General features: G+C 33.4%; 1 protein-coding gene across 1 annotated transcript in view; it reads left to right on the top strand.

Moving 5' to 3' along the window:
• The window catches only part of LOC111416529 (rough deal), a 63,716-nt gene that overhangs the window by 15,262 nt on the left and 27,374 nt on the right, over positions 1–21,080 (top strand). The window contains exons 5-12 of the mRNA XM_023048577.2: positions 1,978–2,181; positions 2,232–2,886; positions 6,892–7,140; positions 7,194–7,940; positions 17,977–18,110; positions 18,178–18,277; positions 18,331–19,111; positions 19,168–19,235. Coding sequence (XP_022904345.2) covers positions 1,978–2,181; positions 2,232–2,886; positions 6,892–7,140; positions 7,194–7,940; positions 17,977–18,110; positions 18,178–18,277; positions 18,331–19,111; positions 19,168–19,235 — 2,938 coding nt within the window. The remainder of the gene's footprint in view (positions 1–1,977; positions 2,182–2,231; positions 2,887–6,891; positions 7,141–7,193; positions 7,941–17,976; positions 18,111–18,177; positions 18,278–18,330; positions 19,112–19,167; positions 19,236–21,080) is intronic.

The following is a 21,080-nucleotide window of genomic DNA, read 5'->3' as shown; positions in this document are numbered from 1 at the left end:
CGGGAAGAGGTCTTCGTGTTCACCACCATCTTCCATGTTCTGCTAAGCTCCCAGCCATCCTCTCTGTTGACGTTATTTTTATGTCGGTGGATCTCTATGGAACCAGCTGAGCATAATGCTAAGATAAAACTATTAACAGGAAAAGATGACTAAGTCCACTTAGTCATTTTCTCCTGTATATGTTTTTACAAAATGGACTTGGTAATTATGGAATTTAAAGTTATAAGCAGGGCACGGAACTTTTGTAACAAAACGATACGATTTCCCCCCTCCACTCGTTCTCAGAAAATCTTGATTAAAAGAACATAATTACACTTATTGTTAGATGCTTAATTAATAGAGATGTAAAAAATTTTTATTAAGATAATTGATTCAGAATCGAAATTGAAACAAATTTTATTTAAAACATTTTTTAATAAAAACAATAATTGTTGAGATAATTAATTTTGATAGCATACTATTCAGAATAATATGCTATATGAATAGTATGCTATATTCAGAGGGAAATTAAAATTTCAAGCTAGCAAAAAATTGTATTAACAAACATTGTTCCTGAAGTAATTCTAAACAAATTTTGTTAACAACATTTTTTGATTAAATCAACAATGAGGATATAACCTCAAAAATATTAATTTTTGTAGCATACTGTTCAGTGGGAAATTAAAATTTCAAGTTAGAAAAAAATTGTTCCTGAACCAATTCTTAACAAACTTTGTCAACATTTTTTTTTTATTTAATCAATAATTAAGGCGATAACCTCAAAATAATAATTTTTCCGTTTTTATACATAATTATACTTAGATGCTTAATTAATAGAGATGTAAAATTTTTTTATTAAGATAATTAATTCAAAATCGAAATTGAAACAAATTTTATTTAAAACATTTTTTAATAAAAACAATAATTGTTGAGATAATTAATTTTGATAGCGTACTATTCAGAGGGAAATTAAAATTTCAAGTTAAAAAAAAATTGTATTAACAAACACTGTTCCTGAAGTAATTCTAAACAAATTTTGTTAACAACATTTTTTGATTAAATCAACAATGAGGATATAACCTCAAAAATATTAATTTTTGTAGCATACTGTTCAGTGGGAAATTAAAATTTCAAGTTAGCAAAAAATTGTATTAACAAACACTGTTCCTGAAGTAATTCTAAACAAATATTGTTAATAAAAATTTTTGGTTTGATCAATAATTAAGAACATAGCCTCAAACAAATTTTTATATATTTTTTATTGAGAAAATCGTTTTAGAATTTATTTAGAACTTTTGTAGGAAATTTTCTGCTGAGAACGAGTGGAGGGGGGAAATCGTATCGTTTTGTTACAAAAGTTCCGTGCCCTAGTTATAAGCCTTATTATGGCAGTTTTGGACTTGTTCATTATTGTTCTTGTCCATAAAAATAATGTTAAATTTCAGGTACATGAGCATTAAAACCTAAAAATCTCGAATTTTGGACTTGGTCACTTTCTTTTATACACCGACGATATTTACCTATCCTCTATGATGCCTAACCAGATATTTAGACGAAACCCCGTTGATGCCTGGTTTCAACGACTGCTCGATTCTCGTCAGACCACACATTATTATTATAGAAGTTGAACATTCAATTTCTGGTAAAATTAGCATCATCCGTGAACAGAATGTTAGCTCCTCTTGCAGCTGTATGTAGTTGTGTTAGTTCATTTGAAAAAGAATTTATCAATTGTACTATCAAAGTACAATCGAAGTTTGCGGTAGCAGCATGTGGGTAGTAAACGTGTGGATGTTTTCCAGAAGGATCAGACTCCTTTAGACATCAAACACTATAGGCATTCATTTAAATACATTTTTACCTTTCTTAAGAATTCGTTAAAGTTGGTATTATTAACACAAACAAAAGTGACTTGAAGGTTATATCTTTCAAAAATAAAGCAAAAATAGCCATAAACCAAGTAATTCTCTTACAAAAAACAACTTGTATGATTTATAGGTTAGAAATCAACAATATCCAGAACGATTGTGAATTTAAAAATGATCTCCTTCATCAAACGCACTGTGATACTAAAATCGTAGCTTTTCATTATCCTTATATTTTATTGAACGGTTCTAAAATGATTATTTACAACATAGAATGTGATGAATTCTTAATCGGAATGGGTTTTGAGGCAGTTAAAGCTGTTCCATATGAAAATAGGTAAGAATTTCTTCTAAGTAATTAACCTTAGTTGAACGATAATTTTTTAGTATGTTTTTAATATTGGATACCAATGGAAATCTTATTTTAATCTGCTCAAAAACGTTATATTTTTACAAAATCGCCACGCAAACTCCATTTACTAATTTTGTTTATATTGAAAGCCAAAATGAAAACGAATTATTGCTTCAATTATTATTTATTTCAACATCTGCCGAAATCGGTTTAAATTATCTAAAATCATTTGGAACCATTTTAAACCTAGATGATCCAAGCTTTGTAATTAAACACGCCGAAAATATTCATTTAATCGTTCCTGAATCGATTCGAGATGATTACATTTACGTTACTAGTGTAAAAAAAGATGGAGTCATCGTTGAATTTCGTGTCCAAATTGTTAAAGAAACGGTTAAAGAATTTCGTTTCAAGCGTTTATTAAAACGGCATGCATTTGACGAGGCAGAAATGTTTGCTAAAATTTTTAATTTGGATAGGACGTTAATTGTGAAGGGACGAGCGAAAGCGCTAATTTCGAAAGACAATTTTAATCGGGAAACGATTCAGGAATTGTTTAAACTGTTCGATCAGGTAGATGATGTTGAATTCAAACTAATTTGTTGTTATGATATGTACGAATTATGCACAAATGGTGAGGACGTAAGATATGTTTTGGAGTATGGCTCTGATTTGGTGAGGAAGTATCAGGTTGGTTTTATTATTTTTGGTTTTTACATGAATAAGTACAAAACTGTAATAATATGTCAGAAGTATTTTCGAAATATTGAACAATTATTGGTTCGTTTTATATTTTAAACTTCATGCAACATATTTAGTTGTTATTATGTGAGTCTATATCTTATATGATATATATTGTCGTGTATCACCCTATTGTGAGAAACCTACTTCCTAATTCTGGAACCTCCGCAGGATATTGGAGATTCTGGTGACGTATCAAATACATATTCTAACTGACCAAAATAGAATTTTTCATAAATCACTTATTAGATTCACACTCCTTTTCTTAATACAAACGGGGGTAAAATAAGCAGAATATAATGTAAACAAACCCATGATGGCTGCGCTATAGTCGATTTTGGTTGGGGGAATGTTTTTATACATGGTCAGAAGCAGAATTTAAAATGGGAACAAATGATAAGTCTGAACCAAATACTTCGAGTAGGCCGTCAAAATGTTTTGTTGAATCCAGCGAGTGAACTAAGCGTCGAAAATCGTTCTGCAGCAGATTTATTACTTCAATGTACCCAAACAATAACTGATAGAGATAAGAGATTTATTCTTCTTATCACATGTATAAGAAAGTAAATTGCGATGTTCCCCGCATGATATAAAAGTAAGCGAATGAGTACAAAGAGGTTATTTTCAACAATAAAAGTACCTCAAATGGAGTTATGATGGTTACTCTGGGCATGCTGAATTTCATCAAAAATTTTCTGCGTCAGTAAGCGATAACTGAGAAAAAGTAGAATGGACATTGTTAGGTGACTTTTGCTTCGCGTTTCAGCATTGTTTGGAGATCCATACTTTTTAATCTATACATATTAGAGCTACCAGCCACAAGGGCAACAATATACATGTATGCCATGTATATGTGTATGGATGTGTATGGAACACATCCTCTCTAATGATCTGAGAGCTATAAAAAGTGGAGACTAACACCTAATCTAAAAAAGACGGAGGTTAGCACCTTCCACCTGATTAATAAAATGGCAACCAGGAGACTCTATGTCAGTTTAGCATAACGCTGCAGCACCAAATCTTCCCCAAATACTTAGGCGTCACCTTGGTCAGAACAATCTCGTTTAAAAAGCATCTAGAGAACACATCTGCGAAAATCCGAACTGGCAATAACATAATACGAAAACTCTGCAGCTCTACGTGGATGTCGCAGCAACCACGCTGCGATGTTCTGTCCTGTCACTGGTTTATTCTACTGCAGGGTACTGTGCGGCAGTATGGATAAACAGTCCATATACTCAGAAAATCGACACACAACTGAACCAGACTATGAGAACAATATAAGGATGTCTTAAATACATTCCTCTTCACTGGCTCCCAACGCTAAGCAATATCGCCCCACCAAACCTGCAAAGATAGAAAGCTCCCCTAAAAGAGTTCAAGAATATAACTCATTTGTTGCCGATTATTTCATAGTGATGATTAGTATTGTCCCCTATGGAGCACTAGCAATCCCTCACGTGTTGGCTATCCCCCACGTGGCGGATAAGGTAATGTCTCCTAGATATGGGTGGTAACGGGAAAATGAAATATCTAACTACACTAATCGAGTTGCCGTTCAGGCGTGAGCGAGAACGGACGTGTACGTTGAGCGGCCACATCTGGCCTACCTTTTGTACTGACGATAACTCGTGCGATCTTAAAATATTATAATAAATAAACTTTTTCAAGAACAAATGACAACAATGCGAGTTATCTGATTAAATTAAATATGATAACAAGGAAAGCCCCAAACAGTGAGTTTAATAAGTAATGGATAAGATGGAAGAATCAGGATAACCAAACAAACAATGAGAAATAAAAAGAACTAGTACAGGCAGCTGTCAATTTAATGCAACTACTCCTAGTGTAAACACCTATGTGGCACAAGCAATTGACGAGTTGAAATGAAGTAATATTGCAAAAAGAAAAACATTCGCAATTAGAAGAAAGTATCAATAAAACTGAAAAAGACGCAAATATAAATTATCAAACAAACGAAGAAGAGTTAGCGAAGGAAACAGAATAGATAAGAGTAAAAAGAAAAGGAACAAAAATGGAAGATTGGATTCTTGCCCAATACCACCAGCAAAAGCACAAAATACTGAAAATAAACAAATTAAACTAAGAAAGTACAACAACCTTCGTCAGTAATATTAGATACTGTACAAAATTTTGAAGTGCTACATGAAAGGGTTCCAAACCAAACCTTTTTGATAATAGAAGTATTTAAAATAAATGTACCTGATGGCCAATATTACTCTTGTAAAAATAAACAGAATCGCCCAATTAAAATTATTCTAAAATATCTACCTCATGACTGAAGTACAGGAAAAATAGACTTTGACACGATACTGTGCCAAAGAACCGCGGTGGGTGAAATGTCCCAGTCAGTTATTGTGGATACTATAAGGATACTTTGTAGCCAGAACTACAAAGAAGTAAGCAAAATAGAACAGCGAACCCACACAACCAGTCAGAAATGAATCCAAAGAAAACTACAATCTCAGAGAAAAGTAAACGTAACATACAGTCAGGTATTGTATATCAGGAGTGTTGTGTATACAGAGTGTCCTGAAACTCAACGTCAAGTGGGTAGTGGGCGAGAGGCCTATCCATACCTGTTGTGGTAAAAATACCAAAAAATTCCATGCCTCTTAGCTAAGTGGTAATTACACATATTTTTGAAAATGTTAAAAATCTTAAAATTAAATTTCGGTACAACGGTCAGATATTTTCGCAATTTAATAGTGATTTGTTTAATAATCTAATCCTTATTAACCATGCTACCTAGGAGAGAGTGAGAGTGACACCTAAGTATTTTGGATGATTATTATGACTGAGAAGTCTGTCTTCGGTAGATTTTAAGTTGGTAGTTGCCCGTCCTGTTGTTTAAGTGAAAGCACGATACTTCCGTCTTGGCGGCATTGCGCCGTAATATCTAGTCTCGGAAATATCTTCCTAGGGTAGCCAGCTCATTTGTTAGAATTTGTTCAGTAGTCTTCCATTCCTTATGGTTTGTAGCAAGCGTCCAGTTGTCTTCTTATCCGAACTTCTTTGATGTGGTTTTGGGCACCTATCCTTATTCGAAGGTCATTGTTCAGTTTCATTTGGGTACAAGACTAGTGTCGCTCATGATAACTCTTAAAAATCTGTTAACATATTATTACAGCATGGCTGATAACATCAGTACATCAGTCATCTTTCTGCGTGAGATTGCTCGCATTAATTTATATATTAGTCCTTATCTCTCCACGGTATCGTATGTGGCTGATAAGTCAAAGCCTGTTTCCATATAGTTAGTCAGTACGAGTACTTGGTCTGTGCAGTCGTGGCTTGGTCCGAATCCTGCTTGTTCCACAGGTATGTGTTCTTCGACAATCCTATTTAGCCTTTCAAAATAAACTTTTTGAAAGATCATGCTTAGAAGTGCAATTAGTCGGTAGTTTTTTTTGGTGTATCATTAGCTTTACCTGGTTTTAAACGACTACGACTTTTGCATTCTTGACTTGATGGGGAACATTTCCCGTCGGAAGGATGTCCGAGAAGAATTTTTGTAGCCATGGCCTAGTAAATCTGCTATTGCGCTTCAGAACCTCAGCATGAATGGCAACAAATCCAGAGGCTTATATTTTCATTTTCAAAGTCTAGCAAAAAAGTATGATCAACACCAGTTTATGTCAACAAATACCTTATTCAAATCAAGACGAATATCACAAAGAAGAGCTGAACATACAACATAGAAAAATTGATGAAACTACAGGCTGAATTGATTTTGACACCAATGAACGTTTTTTTATTTCCTGTTGTTTTTGAATTGTTTCTAAAACTTAAGAAAGTGTAATAAAGTTTAATAAAATGCACCGAAAATTGTTCATATAAGTAATAGTATTAGGTACAACAGTTTTGCGTTTATTTGTGTGAATTCACACGATTTTTTGTACAATATTTTTAATTGAAATTTACTTATTTTAGGATAATGTAGAAATCGAAACTTTATCAAATACATTAATGGATGTTTTAAATAAATTCGAGACCTTCGAATTTTTACAGAGATACCAAAATAGCATGTCATGGGAAAAATTTTCATCATGTGATTCAACAAAATTGTATCTCGAGCAATTATTGATGGGAAATATGGAAGTAGCATCTATTTTGCTCAATCGATTGGATATTAAGTTGTCGGAAACTAATGTTACATCAGTTTTAAACATTTTAGATACAGTAATATACAAAATTATTTTTATACTTTATACGTATTTTTTAATTATTTTTAGATTCCTTCGGATTTTCGCCAACGTTTTTTGTATGGTTTTATTTCAATTACACTGCGAAATTTGCCTTCGTCAATAATCGTCTTCAACGAATGGATAATAAAGAAAGTTTTTGATATGGAAAAAGAAGAGCGTGTTAAATTCCCTGAAAACGCAATTACTTTTATTAACGAGATAACAACATTGTTGCTTAATGAAAACGAAATATTTCAATCTGACCTTTTTCAAAGCAGTTTCAATGATATCAAAATGCTTTTAGAGTCCTTAAATCGATTAAAACATCTATCAAGAACTTACAATATTTGCATTTCTCTTAGAAAATGTCTTCACGATTCTAAATCTTTAATTTTGACTTTATTATCGTCATGGCTGGACAAAGATGATTTTATAAAATTTTACGACGATTTTTTATGTAATTTTATATTGGAAAATAATCTTCAACCAGATGATGTGCTATTAGAAGCTATTGATCTCGCGATGAGTTATCAAAAAGCTGTTATGGAAATCTGTGTTTCATCCTATTTAGAACGAATTAATTCTATTGAAAAGAAATTGATGGCCATTTATAAAGTTGCTTTTTCCGCAAACGTTCCTTGGTCCAACTTTGTTAGAAACGTAGCGAATTCTTCATTGGAATATGATCATCCTATCACTGAACAGATTTTGGAATTAATTGAGAAGGAACCAAAGAAATCAGTTTTAATGAAATATAATTTACATCAATATATCAATTTAACTTCAATTTTTAAGGCAAGTACATACCGTCACCTAAGAATTATTTTGAACCAATTTTACCTCTACAAAGCAGTCACATGGATTTAAACATTTCTAATTCGTTTTTCTTCCGTGGTTGTGACTACAGGCTATGTCTAAATCCATGTTAAGATTAATGGTACCAAGTTCTACGTCACGTGGCTGCATGCTCTGTTACCATTGGTACAATACAATTGCATATAGTAAGATTGTGTTTTGAGCATGATTCAAAATAATTCTCATTTGACGATATATTTAGAAAAAAATTTGTATTAAGACAGACATATACAAAACATTTTACTTGTACAAGTGCTGCATAAGTATGAATTGCAAGACACATGTCCGAAGGTATTTCTAAAAAGGGCCTCTCTCTAATGTTTAGAGATTAACGACGCACAGTGGGGCAGAACAACTACAAAGTTGGCATAAATTCCCGGTCGCAATAAATAAACTATTAATATAATTAATTTGGTTTATTTCTAAACAAAACAATTATTCATGTTTTAGTAACAACCATATAAAAGGAACCCATATAAAACATGAAATTTAAAGTCAAAATAAAACAATAATTTTTTGTAATCGGCTTTTGTTTGTGAAACATTGAACGATAAAAATCGATTGGAAAATAGATTATTGTTTAATTTCAATATGAAACTGTGTCAATTATATAGGATTAGTATTTATTTTTGCATTATGTTTGGCAATGGCAAGATTCAACTATTCAAAAAAAATGCAGCCATCATCTTCTTCGCTATTATTATTTTCAATCTTATTATCATTTTCATTATTATTATTTTCATCGCTGCTATTACTTAACAAATATAAAACTTCTTTAGGCAAATGTTTTTAGATTTTTTTAGGTAACTTTCTTTTACTTGTTATTAGAGGATCGGAACTTAATGAAAACATTAAAAATATCATCATTACAGTTTGCACGGCTATTTTTTCTAGAAGTGTTCACGGTACCTTTTAAAATCTTTGTTAGGCGCTTCTTGTGTGCAGAGTTGAGAGCATGCAGTACCATGGATATTTTTCCACAAAATATCTAGCTGTTTAATGAGCATATTCTCGAAATGTATTCACATTAATTGAATGACCAGATGATACAGCTATTAAAATGACGTACACTCTTTTAATCAAATTAATGCCTACTTTCGTAATTTCCGCAGAGAGCAAAGAAACGTCTTGCAGTGTTACCATCATTTGTATTTTCAAATCCTGGCTTAGGTATATCTACCATTAAACCATATTTGTCTCTAAAGAGTTTTTGAATATTTCTTTTGGTTTGCGCTACTATTAGTTTACCATTACCTCGTGCTTGCCACTTTTTTATAGGGATTTTATAAGATAAATACAAAAGGCATTCAAAAAAATCGAATCATTTGATCAATAGACTTAAAGCTTTTCGATATTACGCCACAAATATAGCATTTCTGTGTAGAAGAAGTTTTAGTTAGTGAATTTCATACTTTGCCATCAATCATACAAAAAATTAACTTATGACTCCATCTGTAAATTTGTGATTTCTTTATCAACTCTATTTTTTTCTAGCTTTTGAAAACTCTTTAATAAAGTTGATTTTTAAAGGTTTGCAGAATCTTGTAGATGATGGGCGGGGATTTTGCCAAATTATCTCAGAGCTATCGCGTACCAAACGAAGCGGTACAACCGATGTTACAAATACAGATGAATCAGAGCCATCAAATCCATGAAACGCTTGTTTATAGAAACTGGCCGGAACTACATCAAACCCCACTTGGTTATTAAAAAAAATTTACTGAAATTCTTTTCATCTAGTGAATTTATGACATCCTTTTGTACAGTAATTAAACGTTCTACGGTATGATTTAGCAAAGCTTATGATTCAACTTCTGCTGAAACCGCTGTGATATTTACACTTTCCTTATTTGGATAGCATTTCTTTTTCACTCTCTGTACAACTTTGTAGGATGTTGTATGACGTCTAATTAATTTAGCTTCAACCAGTAAGGATAGGGCATCTTCCGCTGACATTTGACAAGAACGAGATTCCTGCTGATATTTGTAAGCATTGATGTATTTGCTTGCTCGTGTTGGAGAACTATTAGTAACTTCTTGCACCAATTTTGATGCTTGTAAACCCATTTGAGTGGCATAACTCCAGTCTGCAACGGATTTAGGCTTACGCAGTTCTTGTGCGCTCCTTACACTCCTCAAATGCAACAGCTTGGCGCCCTCGCTGTTTCACGTTTAAAGAATCTTTCACATTTAGAGAATCATAGCGAGGAAAGGAAATCATAGCTTGTAACCAACCACGATATTTCTTTAAAAAAAAAATTTCTGTCCGTTTTGTACCTTCCTATTTAGACTTAAATTGAACTAAAACTAGAACTAATACTAGAAACTTTCGGGTTTTGCCATGCGTCTTTTAATAAAAGGTTTGACGTTTCGGATGCCATGTTGCAACCTTCTTCAGAAACTGGTTCGAAGTGAATTGAACTTCGAACCAGTTTCATATATACAGGGTGGTTCAGTTTTTAATCGGGAAACTTTATGAGGACGTAGGACTTGCCAAAATAAATATGTAGATAAATTTACATTTTATCTTGTATTTCGGGTATAAGTATACCGTAAAATTTGAAATTTTGTATGTATGTACTACTGGTTAATACCTTATTTTCAACCATACCTTAAACTTCACTGGCGCCCTCTAAGGGGATGAAATTCACAATCCCTTTGATTTTTTTATAACAACTTTTTACCGCCATGGAATATTAACATAAAAAAATATGGGTTGTAAAGCTTATTCATTATTGGTACTTTTTTGTCTCTTTAGTTTTTTCCTTAAAGATAATAGTTTTAGTGTAAAAATATAAAATATGCTACATTGTACTGTAAAGCGCTGCTACTATTAAAAGAAAATGTTTCTTTATAGCTGGTTATGGAAGTTGTACACTTACTAGGATCTAGTACTAACTAAATAACACCAAGTAATTATGATTTTCATAAGAAAAGCCATAAATAAGACGACTGTTTGTCTGAACAAATTACGTTATTTTAAACAATATTAAAAAATAGATACTCTTGCTTAATAATAGTCAAAAATTATTAATAATCATCAACAATTATGAGGATTCACCGTAAATGAAACTTACAAGTTCTCAGAGCCAACTTTTAAAATAATTTTAGCTAAACATGGCGGCACATAGCGGTAAATGGCTCGACATTTTATTTTTTTACACGGAAACTATTAGCTTTCAGGAAAATACTAAAGAGACAAAAAAGTACCACTAAAGAATGAGCTTTACAGCCCATACTTTTTATGTTAATATTCCATAGCGTTAAAAAGTTCTTATAAAAAAGGGGTGGTGAATTTCATCCCCTTAGAGGACGCTAGCGAAGTTTAAAGTATGCTTGAAAATAAGCTCTTAACCAGTAGTAAATACGTACAAAGTTTCAAATCCTACGCTTTACTTACAGCCGAAATACAAAACAAAATGTAAATTTTTGTCTCAACTTTGTTTATATAAAAAACTTGTGTTATTTTGGCAAGTACTACGTCCTAGTAAAGCTTCCCGATTAAAAACTGAAGCACTCTGTATATCGCTCGTGAATATATTAAAATTTTATTACATTTTTTACAACATTCTTGCCCCACTGTGCGACGTTTAATCCTTGGAAAACACTCATTTACACGGCCCGGGTTTCAGCGTGGAAATCTGTTTGTATTGTGTAATTAACAAATATAATAAATAAACACATACAATATAAGTACAAAGGCTTTCACGGCCGATGTGAATTACATACAAGTGTTTATCTAACATAACATATTTGTACTTCAATTTGTCACAAATAATACAGAAATATAGAAAAATATTTTATTGCTGGTAATGTTTACAGAACGGTAATGTATGTTTTATTGTTATATAGTTCAATTAATACATGTCATTTTGTGCTCGCCGCAAATACTATTTTTACACAGATAACACCTTATGCGTTTTGGTTGATGATAGTGTGTTTGCTTGGAAACTTAATACAATTTTTCATAATTTTGTAGGCTTCTCTTTGTGATACATCATTACATGGCTCTTCTTTGTGTGGCACTTTTTGTGCCACAAAATCTTTCCGCCCTGACCTACATCATTGTGATAATGCGGATGCTGCTTCATGAATACTACATAAGCATTATGCAGCAACATCAATCATATTTATCATATTAGACAAAGTGCCATAGTTCATCGCTTTGTCTGTCTTTTACAAAAATATTTGCATATTTTTTGATCTTAAGGCAACTTTTTATGAAAAATGTAATGACACAACTAGAAATTTTCTTCAACGTTTGGTGTACGTGAAACTATCATCAGGTTTATTCTTTTTTTTGAATAATTCAATGTTTTTTAAATGAAATACATTGTGTGACATATCATTGAAATCAGAATTAATTATCCTATTTTTTGGTGTGAAAATCAAATATGGCGTTCATAAGAAAAAATAAATCTGATGATAGTTTCACGAAAACGAAACATGGGAGAAAATTTCTAGTTATGTCATGACATTTTTCATGAAAAGTTGCCTTAAGAATGTTTTTCAGATTCACGAAAAAACGAAAAATAAAGAAGTTATAGGCAAAAAAAGAAAAAGTAATTTTTTTGTTTTTCGGCCATATTTTAAAAACTAAAATGGTCTAAGTTTCGCAACTTTGCCCCTAAATTTAACTATTTCTGTATGTCTTATGATTTCTAAGATCCCAATGGTGGGGGTCGAATTTGAATTACCTGTATACACGTGTTTTCCGTGCTCTCGTCAAAAGTTGTGTTTTTGTTGGTTTTTCGCGGTGTTTAATTGTGCGATTTCGGCCAATAAGTTGTTCATAGGTGGTGAAGTGAAGTAGTTGTTTAAGGTCTGCAGTTAGTTTGTGGCTAATTATCTGGATAATTATCCCGACTTTTATTTTTGTATTACGTCGAAACATATTATTTCGAAACAGCCCGGATTACAATGTTCTGGAGATTGCGGACGTTTTTATCACGCTTAGTATCTAAAGATGACAGTCACTGAATTAGCAAATTACCAAAAAGGGAAGGAGTGTTCTGGAAATGTTGCTCTTGTAGAGAAATTGCTGATCACTTGGTAATCATTGATGAGGATCAAATAGCTGCGGCTTCCATGTATTCCCGCACACCGCACTTAGGCCCCATTGGACTCCCAACATAACCTCTTTTCACATCAACCAGCCTAAGGAATTACCGAAGGCCAGGATATTACTCAAAGGTAAGTTCCTGATATCATCTGTGGTCGGCCATGCCTCCCCGAGGGTCCTCATTCTGAGGTCTGCAAGAGAGGGGCAATCACACAAGATGTGTCTAGCCCTGTTCACAGGCTCGACAGAGAGGAGAGTTTGCAAGCTTCATATTGTGAATCTGCTTGTTAACCTTACAGTGTCCCGCGAGGAGACCTGCGGCTAATTGGAGGGCGTTTTTTCCAAGCCCTACGAAAAACTGAGCTGTGATTTTCGAATGATATTTTAACAAATCCTTAGCAAGATAACAGCCCGGGGTTTTGTCGCACGCGTTTAGGAATTTTTTATGGGTAATGTGCGGCTTCCATTTCATCGGCGCCATCACCTGAAGTAATGTACCAACTTTTGTTTAATTTCAGACAGAAATTAAACAAATGAACGCCAAATACACTGAGTTGGTCAATTCGATATCCCTTTATGGTGATAAAATAACGGATTTTGAAAACACGCTTATAGGATTCGGGGATAAGGTGAAATGGCTCGAGTCTGTTACCGCTAAGAATGTAAGGCTTAGATCTGTAGTTGATGACCTGACTTCGCGGGAGGAGCATCTGGAATAATACTCCAGATTAAACAATTTAATCATGTCCAGAATCCCTGAAAAAAAAGATGATCTTACGTTATCACTTACATCATCAAAGATTGGAGAAGTAATAAACTGTCTATACACCGCCTTCCGTCACGTTCGCCTGCTGGAAATGACACTAGTATTCCTAAACACAACAACATTGTGGTTAAATTCCTATCGCGCGGTTTGCGTGGTCATTTTCTCACGACTTCGAAGCGGTACCGCAGAAACAATAATAATGGCTCCCCTGGTTTAAACATTCCCAATATTACTGAAAAGTTATTGGTCAACAAACATCTAATTATACTCAATACGGGCTGTTGAAGTCAACTAAATCAGCTTGTTGTAATAAAGGTTATAAATACGTGTGGTTAAAAAATTGTGTCATTCATGTACAAGGTGTCCAAATTTCGATGGGTTTGCAGGGTATCTCAGTTATTATGAAAGATAGAAAGTTGCGGCTTTCGCGAACCTGAGCTACTTTTTTGTGAAACTTACAATGGCGCAAACCAAATTTTCATAGCCCTCTTCGTTTTTGATATACAGGGAATGTTTGAAATTTACGATTTTCAGACACCTCCTGTATCTCGGCTATCCGGAAACTTAGTAAAAAAGTAAAAACGGGTTCTAATAGATTTTTTTACGTGGAATTCAATGGTGCACGTAGAATTTTTTTAGTCATCACGATTTTTGAGTTATAAACACAACTCAAATACTGAACACTCATCTTCTAAAATAGTTAACTCTTTATAACTCAAAAGCCGCAACTTTCTATCTTTCATAATAACTGAGATACCCTGCAAACCCATCGAAATTTGGACACTCTGTACATTCCACATAGCGATTTTCGTTTTGGTCTTATAAAGTTGCATTTTTGAACATATGGAATAATAGTATAGCGGGGTTTCCGTTTCCGTGTTTCACCGCAAAGTGGAAGCCGTTGAGACTGTTGTACGCTCGCTGTTGTCCATCTTCGACAACGCCACAAGGCACTGTTGCCACTGCTGCCCAGCAACAGATTTCACCGTATCTGGCTACCCTCACATGGTTTAGTCTGTGGACCAACGCAGTTTACCAGGGTGTGGAGCTTGGAGACAACAAGTGAAAGTTATAGACACTGTGGAGACCAGCGCTTTCAAACCACCCTGGCGATACGCTCGGGTTTGGCACTTGCGCTGCGAAAGGTACACTGTGTTAATTAATTATCGTACCCGACGTTATCATTGCAGGTATGCAACCAATATCGCCAATCGCGTATTGTAATACCAATACTGTGATATACTAATCAAGATGCAACTATCCAACAAAAGGGCGTTGTCCCGGTGCATAGCATAGCTGATCACTCTCTAATTTTTGTAACATTAAAATTATTTGACACTCCGAAGTCCCAACCTCGTCTCATAAGCTACAGGGACTTTAAACAATTTGATAAAAACAGTTTTAATCGTGATCTTGCGGAAATACCTTGGCAGGAAATCCTGTGTTATAATAATGTAAATGATAAAATGACCTTTTTTAATACAAATGTTCTTACGCTTTTCGACATACATGCTCCTATTAAGGTCTCCTTGATGAGAAAAAATTACCGTCCCTGGGTTACTGACAATGTGAAGCTGCTTATGACGCTTCGTGATAATGCGTTTGCTAAATTTAAAAAAACAAAAAGTCCTGTTGATTTTACTTCTTATAAAGAACTTCGGAACTTTACTAATTTATCTATTCGGAGGGAAAAAAAAGCGTATCTTGAGCATATGCTGAGCACTAGGGGATGTCGGGAACTTTGGACCGGTTTTAGGGCGATGGGCATTATTAATAGTAAACAGCGTTCTATTCCGGACTTTTTAGCGAGTGTTGATGCTATTAACGACTACTTCCAAACTTCTCAAATTGTTGCTACGGGTGATATGGACACTATTAATTATTATAACTTAAACATAGTACCTGGTGTTACTGAGAAGCTGACATTAACGCTTGCAACTAAAGAAGAGATTTATGACGTACTACTCAATCTCAAATCAAATGCTATTGGTACTGATGGTATTGGTATAAAGATGTTGTTGCTGTGTTGCCCGTTGATTTTGCCTTATATTTGTCATATAATTAACTATTGCATTCAGGGCTCTGTGTTTCCTGACTGTTGGAAAACTGCTCTAATTACGCCAATTCCAAAATCTAGCAATCCCAGCCAATTAAAAGATTTGAGACCGATTAGTATTTTGCCGGTTATATCTAAAATTCTGGAAAAAATTATTGCTGACAGGTTGCGAGAGCACTTAGATAAGTTCAATATTCTACCTATGCGGCAATCTGGCTTTCGTAAAGGATACAGCTGTACTGCTGCCCTATTGGATGTGACCGACGACATTGTTCGTGAGATTGATCAGAAAAATGTCACTATTTTAATTTTACTGGATTATTCAAAGGCTTTTGATACCGTTCATCATAAAACTCTTTTATCTATGCTTCATTACATTGGACTTTCTGATGATTCCATTTTGTTTTTCTGTAACTATTTAACTGGTCGTAAGCAAATGGTAGCTCTAAATGGCAACTTCTCTACTGAATGTGCTGTATCGTCTGGAGTTCCTCAGGGATCAGTTCTTGGTCCAATTCTCTATTTAATTTACACTTGCAATTTATATAATGTACTGAGAAGTTGTAAGGCTCACATGTATGCTGACGATACGCAACTTTACTATTCTTTTAACATCAATGACCTTGCTGATGCACAAAATTGTATAAATTCTGATTTAACAAGATTGGTTGAGGAATCTTCAAAACTTTGCCTTCAATTAAACCCGGATAAATCGTCGGTTATGGTCTTTGGGGGGCGGCGAGCCGTTGGAGAAGTCAAGGCATCTGTGGATCTAAAATTGAATGGCGTTAAGCTAAATATTACTGATGAGTCGCGAAACCTGGGAATCACTATTGATTCTACTCTTAGATTTCGTAAACATGTCGCTTCTCTTCTCCAGCGTGCTTATGCCACGTTGAAGCTACTATATGGCAATAGACAACTGCTTAATCAGCGTCTGAGAGCGCAGCTTTGTGATGCACTGGTGTTAAGCATTTTTAATTATGGGGATGTTCTATATGGCTCCTGTTTAGATGTTGCCGAGTCGTTGCGTGTTCAACGTGTGCAAAATGCATGCTTACGCTTTATATTTGGCATTCGAAAGCGAGAAAAAATATCCCATACCTTAAACTGGGTTGGGTGGTTAAATATGTCTCGGCGTGGTAAATTGCACTCTGCTTGTTTCTATCGAAGAATTATTTTCAACCAAAAGCCTCCCTACTTGTTAAATAAATTGAGATACCGCTCTGACGTGCATAACATCAACATCCGTCGTCGTTCTTCCTTGTCTATACCCCAACATAGATTGCAAATTTTTGAACGATGTTTTTCATATAGTATACCTAATTTGATCAATAGCATTCCGACTGATATTAACAATAAATCTAAGAGTAGTTTTAAATTTTTTTACAAAGCATATCTTCTTCGGCAGCAGGGTGATTTAAGATAAACAAGCTTTTGCTTGACGGGATATATATATAGTATGTATAAAACTATCCCTTCTTTCTTATCCTTCCTCTTCTATTTATTTTTCTTTTTCTTCTTTTTCTATTTCTTTTTCGGCTCCTTCCTTTATTCTTCTTTTACTTTTACTTCTTTCTTACCTTATTGTGTTACTGTATGATCGGATTCTGTTTATATATATTTTCTATATTGATCAAGGGACCGATGAAAAACAATAACACCTGAGTCCATCAGGTGCATTGACTCGGTTTCCTTTGGTAAACCGCTATTATTTATGATTTAGTACTTCATTTTTTTTTTTATATAGTATAATTCATTTTTTTTTTACTTTTTTTTTACCTGATATTTTCTTTTGTAATTGTAAATTGTACTCTTTTTTTTTTTTGGTTTCACCAATAAATATATTATTATTATTATTATTATTATATTGGTTGCATACTTGCAATGATGACGTCAAATACGATAATTAATTAACACACTGTCTACCATACACCTCCATTTAATAACCCATCACTTAATAAGTAATTAATTTGTAGTTAATATGTACGAAGTTGTATTAACATGTTAACATGTATTAATATGTACGAAAAAAATACTATAAACAGTAAAGCATTTTATTTATAGTTATATGTACGTTTGATTTATTTAGGTGATGTTTCTGATCAACAGAATTTTATACGTCAATAAACCAACGATGATTGAAGATGTACTTACTCTAACTATAACATCAAAAGAGAAGCGACTGGGGAACTTTATGCTATTTGAAAATTTAGTTCACAACTGGTAAAATTAAACGTTACTAATATTTTTGTTATAATTCATTTTAATAATAAGTTCCTTCTTAATGCAGGAGAACTGAAGATGCATATACATTTTTAGACAGGATTGAAACCGAAGATTGGATTCCGTTTTGTAATTCCATCACAAATAGTATTATTGTCTCAAGCAAAGTAACATATTTATTTTAATTGTTTTAATAATTTTATTAAGTGTTTCTTTTTAGAATGACTTCAAATCAATAAAAAAGTTTTCAAGTTTTATACCTATAATTAAACGTAAACAGAAAGAAAAAGTTCCGAACTACATCTATCAGAAAAATTTAGACAATATGTTCGATATGATCACCGGTTATTTTAATACAAAAGAAATGTATAATGAAGTTGTGATGAACGATTTATTAGATTCAAGAAAAACCGATGAACTCTTAAATATTTTAATACAAAACGCTTTCGATGAGTTCAAAGCGAATGATACAGATTTAGATCTATTAGATTTCTTGATTAATAGGACAGCAAAATGTGTAAAACCTATTAATAAAAGCAAAATCTTCTTAAAATTTTTAATGAGATGTAACAACTTAGCTGTTATAAACAAATATGCCAATGAATATTATTATCACGTAGATGATCCAAAAGAATTATTTGAATTAGGTGTGGTGATCATTAAAAAAACAAACATTAACGAGAATTTAATTTGCGACGTAACTTTTCAAGATTTAACGGCTTCCTGTGGGCCAGGAAACACTCAAACATTAATTACGAATGTAGGTTTAGCACAAAAATTGTTTATTAAAGCTATGTTATACGATAGATGTTCTGAAAATCAAGGAGTGGTTAACACTTATTTATTAGTAAAAACTTTTTTTGGATCAATTACTCGAAACTTGCACGTTAACAAACAACAGGAATGGTTTTTACTTAGAAATGCTATAGAAAATGTCACACCTAGTACAAGAACATTTTACTCTGTTAATGATATGTTGGAAATTTTTGTGGGATGTAAAGGTATCTTTTTGTGATATAATCAAAAATGATTTATTTTTATTGTCATACTTTTTAAGGTTTTCTGAAAGCTGTTAATTTGAAGTACTTAAATCATTTCTGCGATTCACATGAAGATTTAGATGAGGTAAGTACAGCTTTTGCACAACACGCGCTAGGATACTCGGTCCCATAGCAACAAAAAACTCAATTTTTATCTCAATGTTATCTTTTGAATTATGACTTAAAATGATTTACAGTAAGTTGATTTATTAAAGTAACTTAAATGTTGAAATTATTAGAAGACAAATACAGGGTGTCAGATAAAAAACGCCCCAAGCTGTAACTCTGTCATTTACATTCCGATTTTCATGAGCGACTCATCAAACGAAATGGTTTGACGAATACTATGATTGATGCTACAAATAAATTTTTTCCAAATTACATTTTGAATGTAATTTTAGCAGAGAAAAGACACCTGTATATACAGGTTGTCACACAAGAATGCCGCAAGCTGTAACTCTGTTATTTAACTTCCGATTTTTATGACAGAGTTATCAAATGGTTTGATGAATACTACGATTCATGCTACAAATAAATTTTTTCCAACGCCATCTTCAATTTTAAGCGGTTATCAACTTTTGATTTTCAAATTGATGGGTATGTTTTTCTTTACGTTATTGGATAGAGATTTTTTTTTCTGAACCCATTGCTGTACAATACATTAACATAAGGAACGATAGTTAGAAGGCGTGGGAAGGGCGAACAGTACAAGTTGAGACGTAGGTTAGTTAAGATCGTTTTGTATGCTCCTTTGTATTACTATTATTAAAATAAGTGAGAATTATTTTAATTTCGGCCACCCTAACAAAGCAGCGGAGGGATAAGTGGATAAAGTTAAATCGAAGTGAAAAGTGTTATTAAAAACAGAAAGTCGTTAAAATGGATCAATACATGTTCGTATCGAACACAAACGAAGGCGAAGAGGTTACGTTGGACGCAACTGGTGAATTTAATCTTAACATCCAGTGGGAAAGACGACTTTTGCAGCAGGAACCGCAGGAACCTGATTTGTTGATGAAGGAAAGAGAATTACTTTAAAGAGAACGAAGATTAGACAACGCAGACGGCGGCGGCGCTAGAACTTCGGTACATTACCATAACACAATGCAGCAAGTTATTTCGGATTTCACGGTCGATTATTCATCTACGAAACAGTTTAGTTGGATTGGTTTGAAATCGCGATGCATTATCAATTTATAACCGACTAAACTGTTTAGTTGTTCATAAATCATATTGTATGCACACACATATCGATTTCGAAACAACTTGTATTTATATTGTATTGAATAATACCGGGAAATAATTCAAATTTTTAAAACAATGTAATGAATTACTTTAATATACAGTGTGTTAATTAATTATCGTACCCGACCGACGTCATCATTGCAAGTATACGACCAATATCACAATATTGGTATTGCAATACGCAATTTGCGTATTATGCGTATTGCACTGTGATATTGGTTGTATACTTACAATGATGACGTATGCAACCAATATCACAATATTGGTATTGCAATACTCGATTTGCGTATGATGCGTATTGCACTGTGATATTGGTTGCAGACTTACAATGATGACGTCGCGTACGATAATTAATTAACACTGTATTTAGTGTAGTATATAATTAACTGCGGTAGTAAAACGGAAAATAATTTAACTTAATTTTTGATATAAATTCACTTATCATAAAATAATTGAGAGAAACTAAAGTAGTAATTGATTTATGTTATACTAGAGAAGACACTTCAACTCTCATTAAAGTTGCGCGCGTAACCTATATTCCTAAAGACCTCAACTAAACTATCGACTGTGTGTGCGCTTCAATATGAAGCTGTGGCATTATCGCAGTTGTACGATAGTTGCACAACTTTTTAATCATAAGTGCACATCGACTCCTTTTGATTAAAAAATCGAGTTGATCTTCAAT

This window comes from Onthophagus taurus, chromosome 6 (assembly GCF_036711975.1).
Source record: "Onthophagus taurus isolate NC chromosome 6, IU_Otau_3.0, whole genome shotgun sequence".
Lineage (NCBI taxonomy): Eukaryota > Metazoa > Arthropoda > Insecta > Coleoptera > Scarabaeidae > Onthophagus > Onthophagus taurus.
The sequence above is the reverse complement of the archived record's forward strand: the minus strand, read 5'-3'. Positions and strand labels throughout refer to the sequence as shown.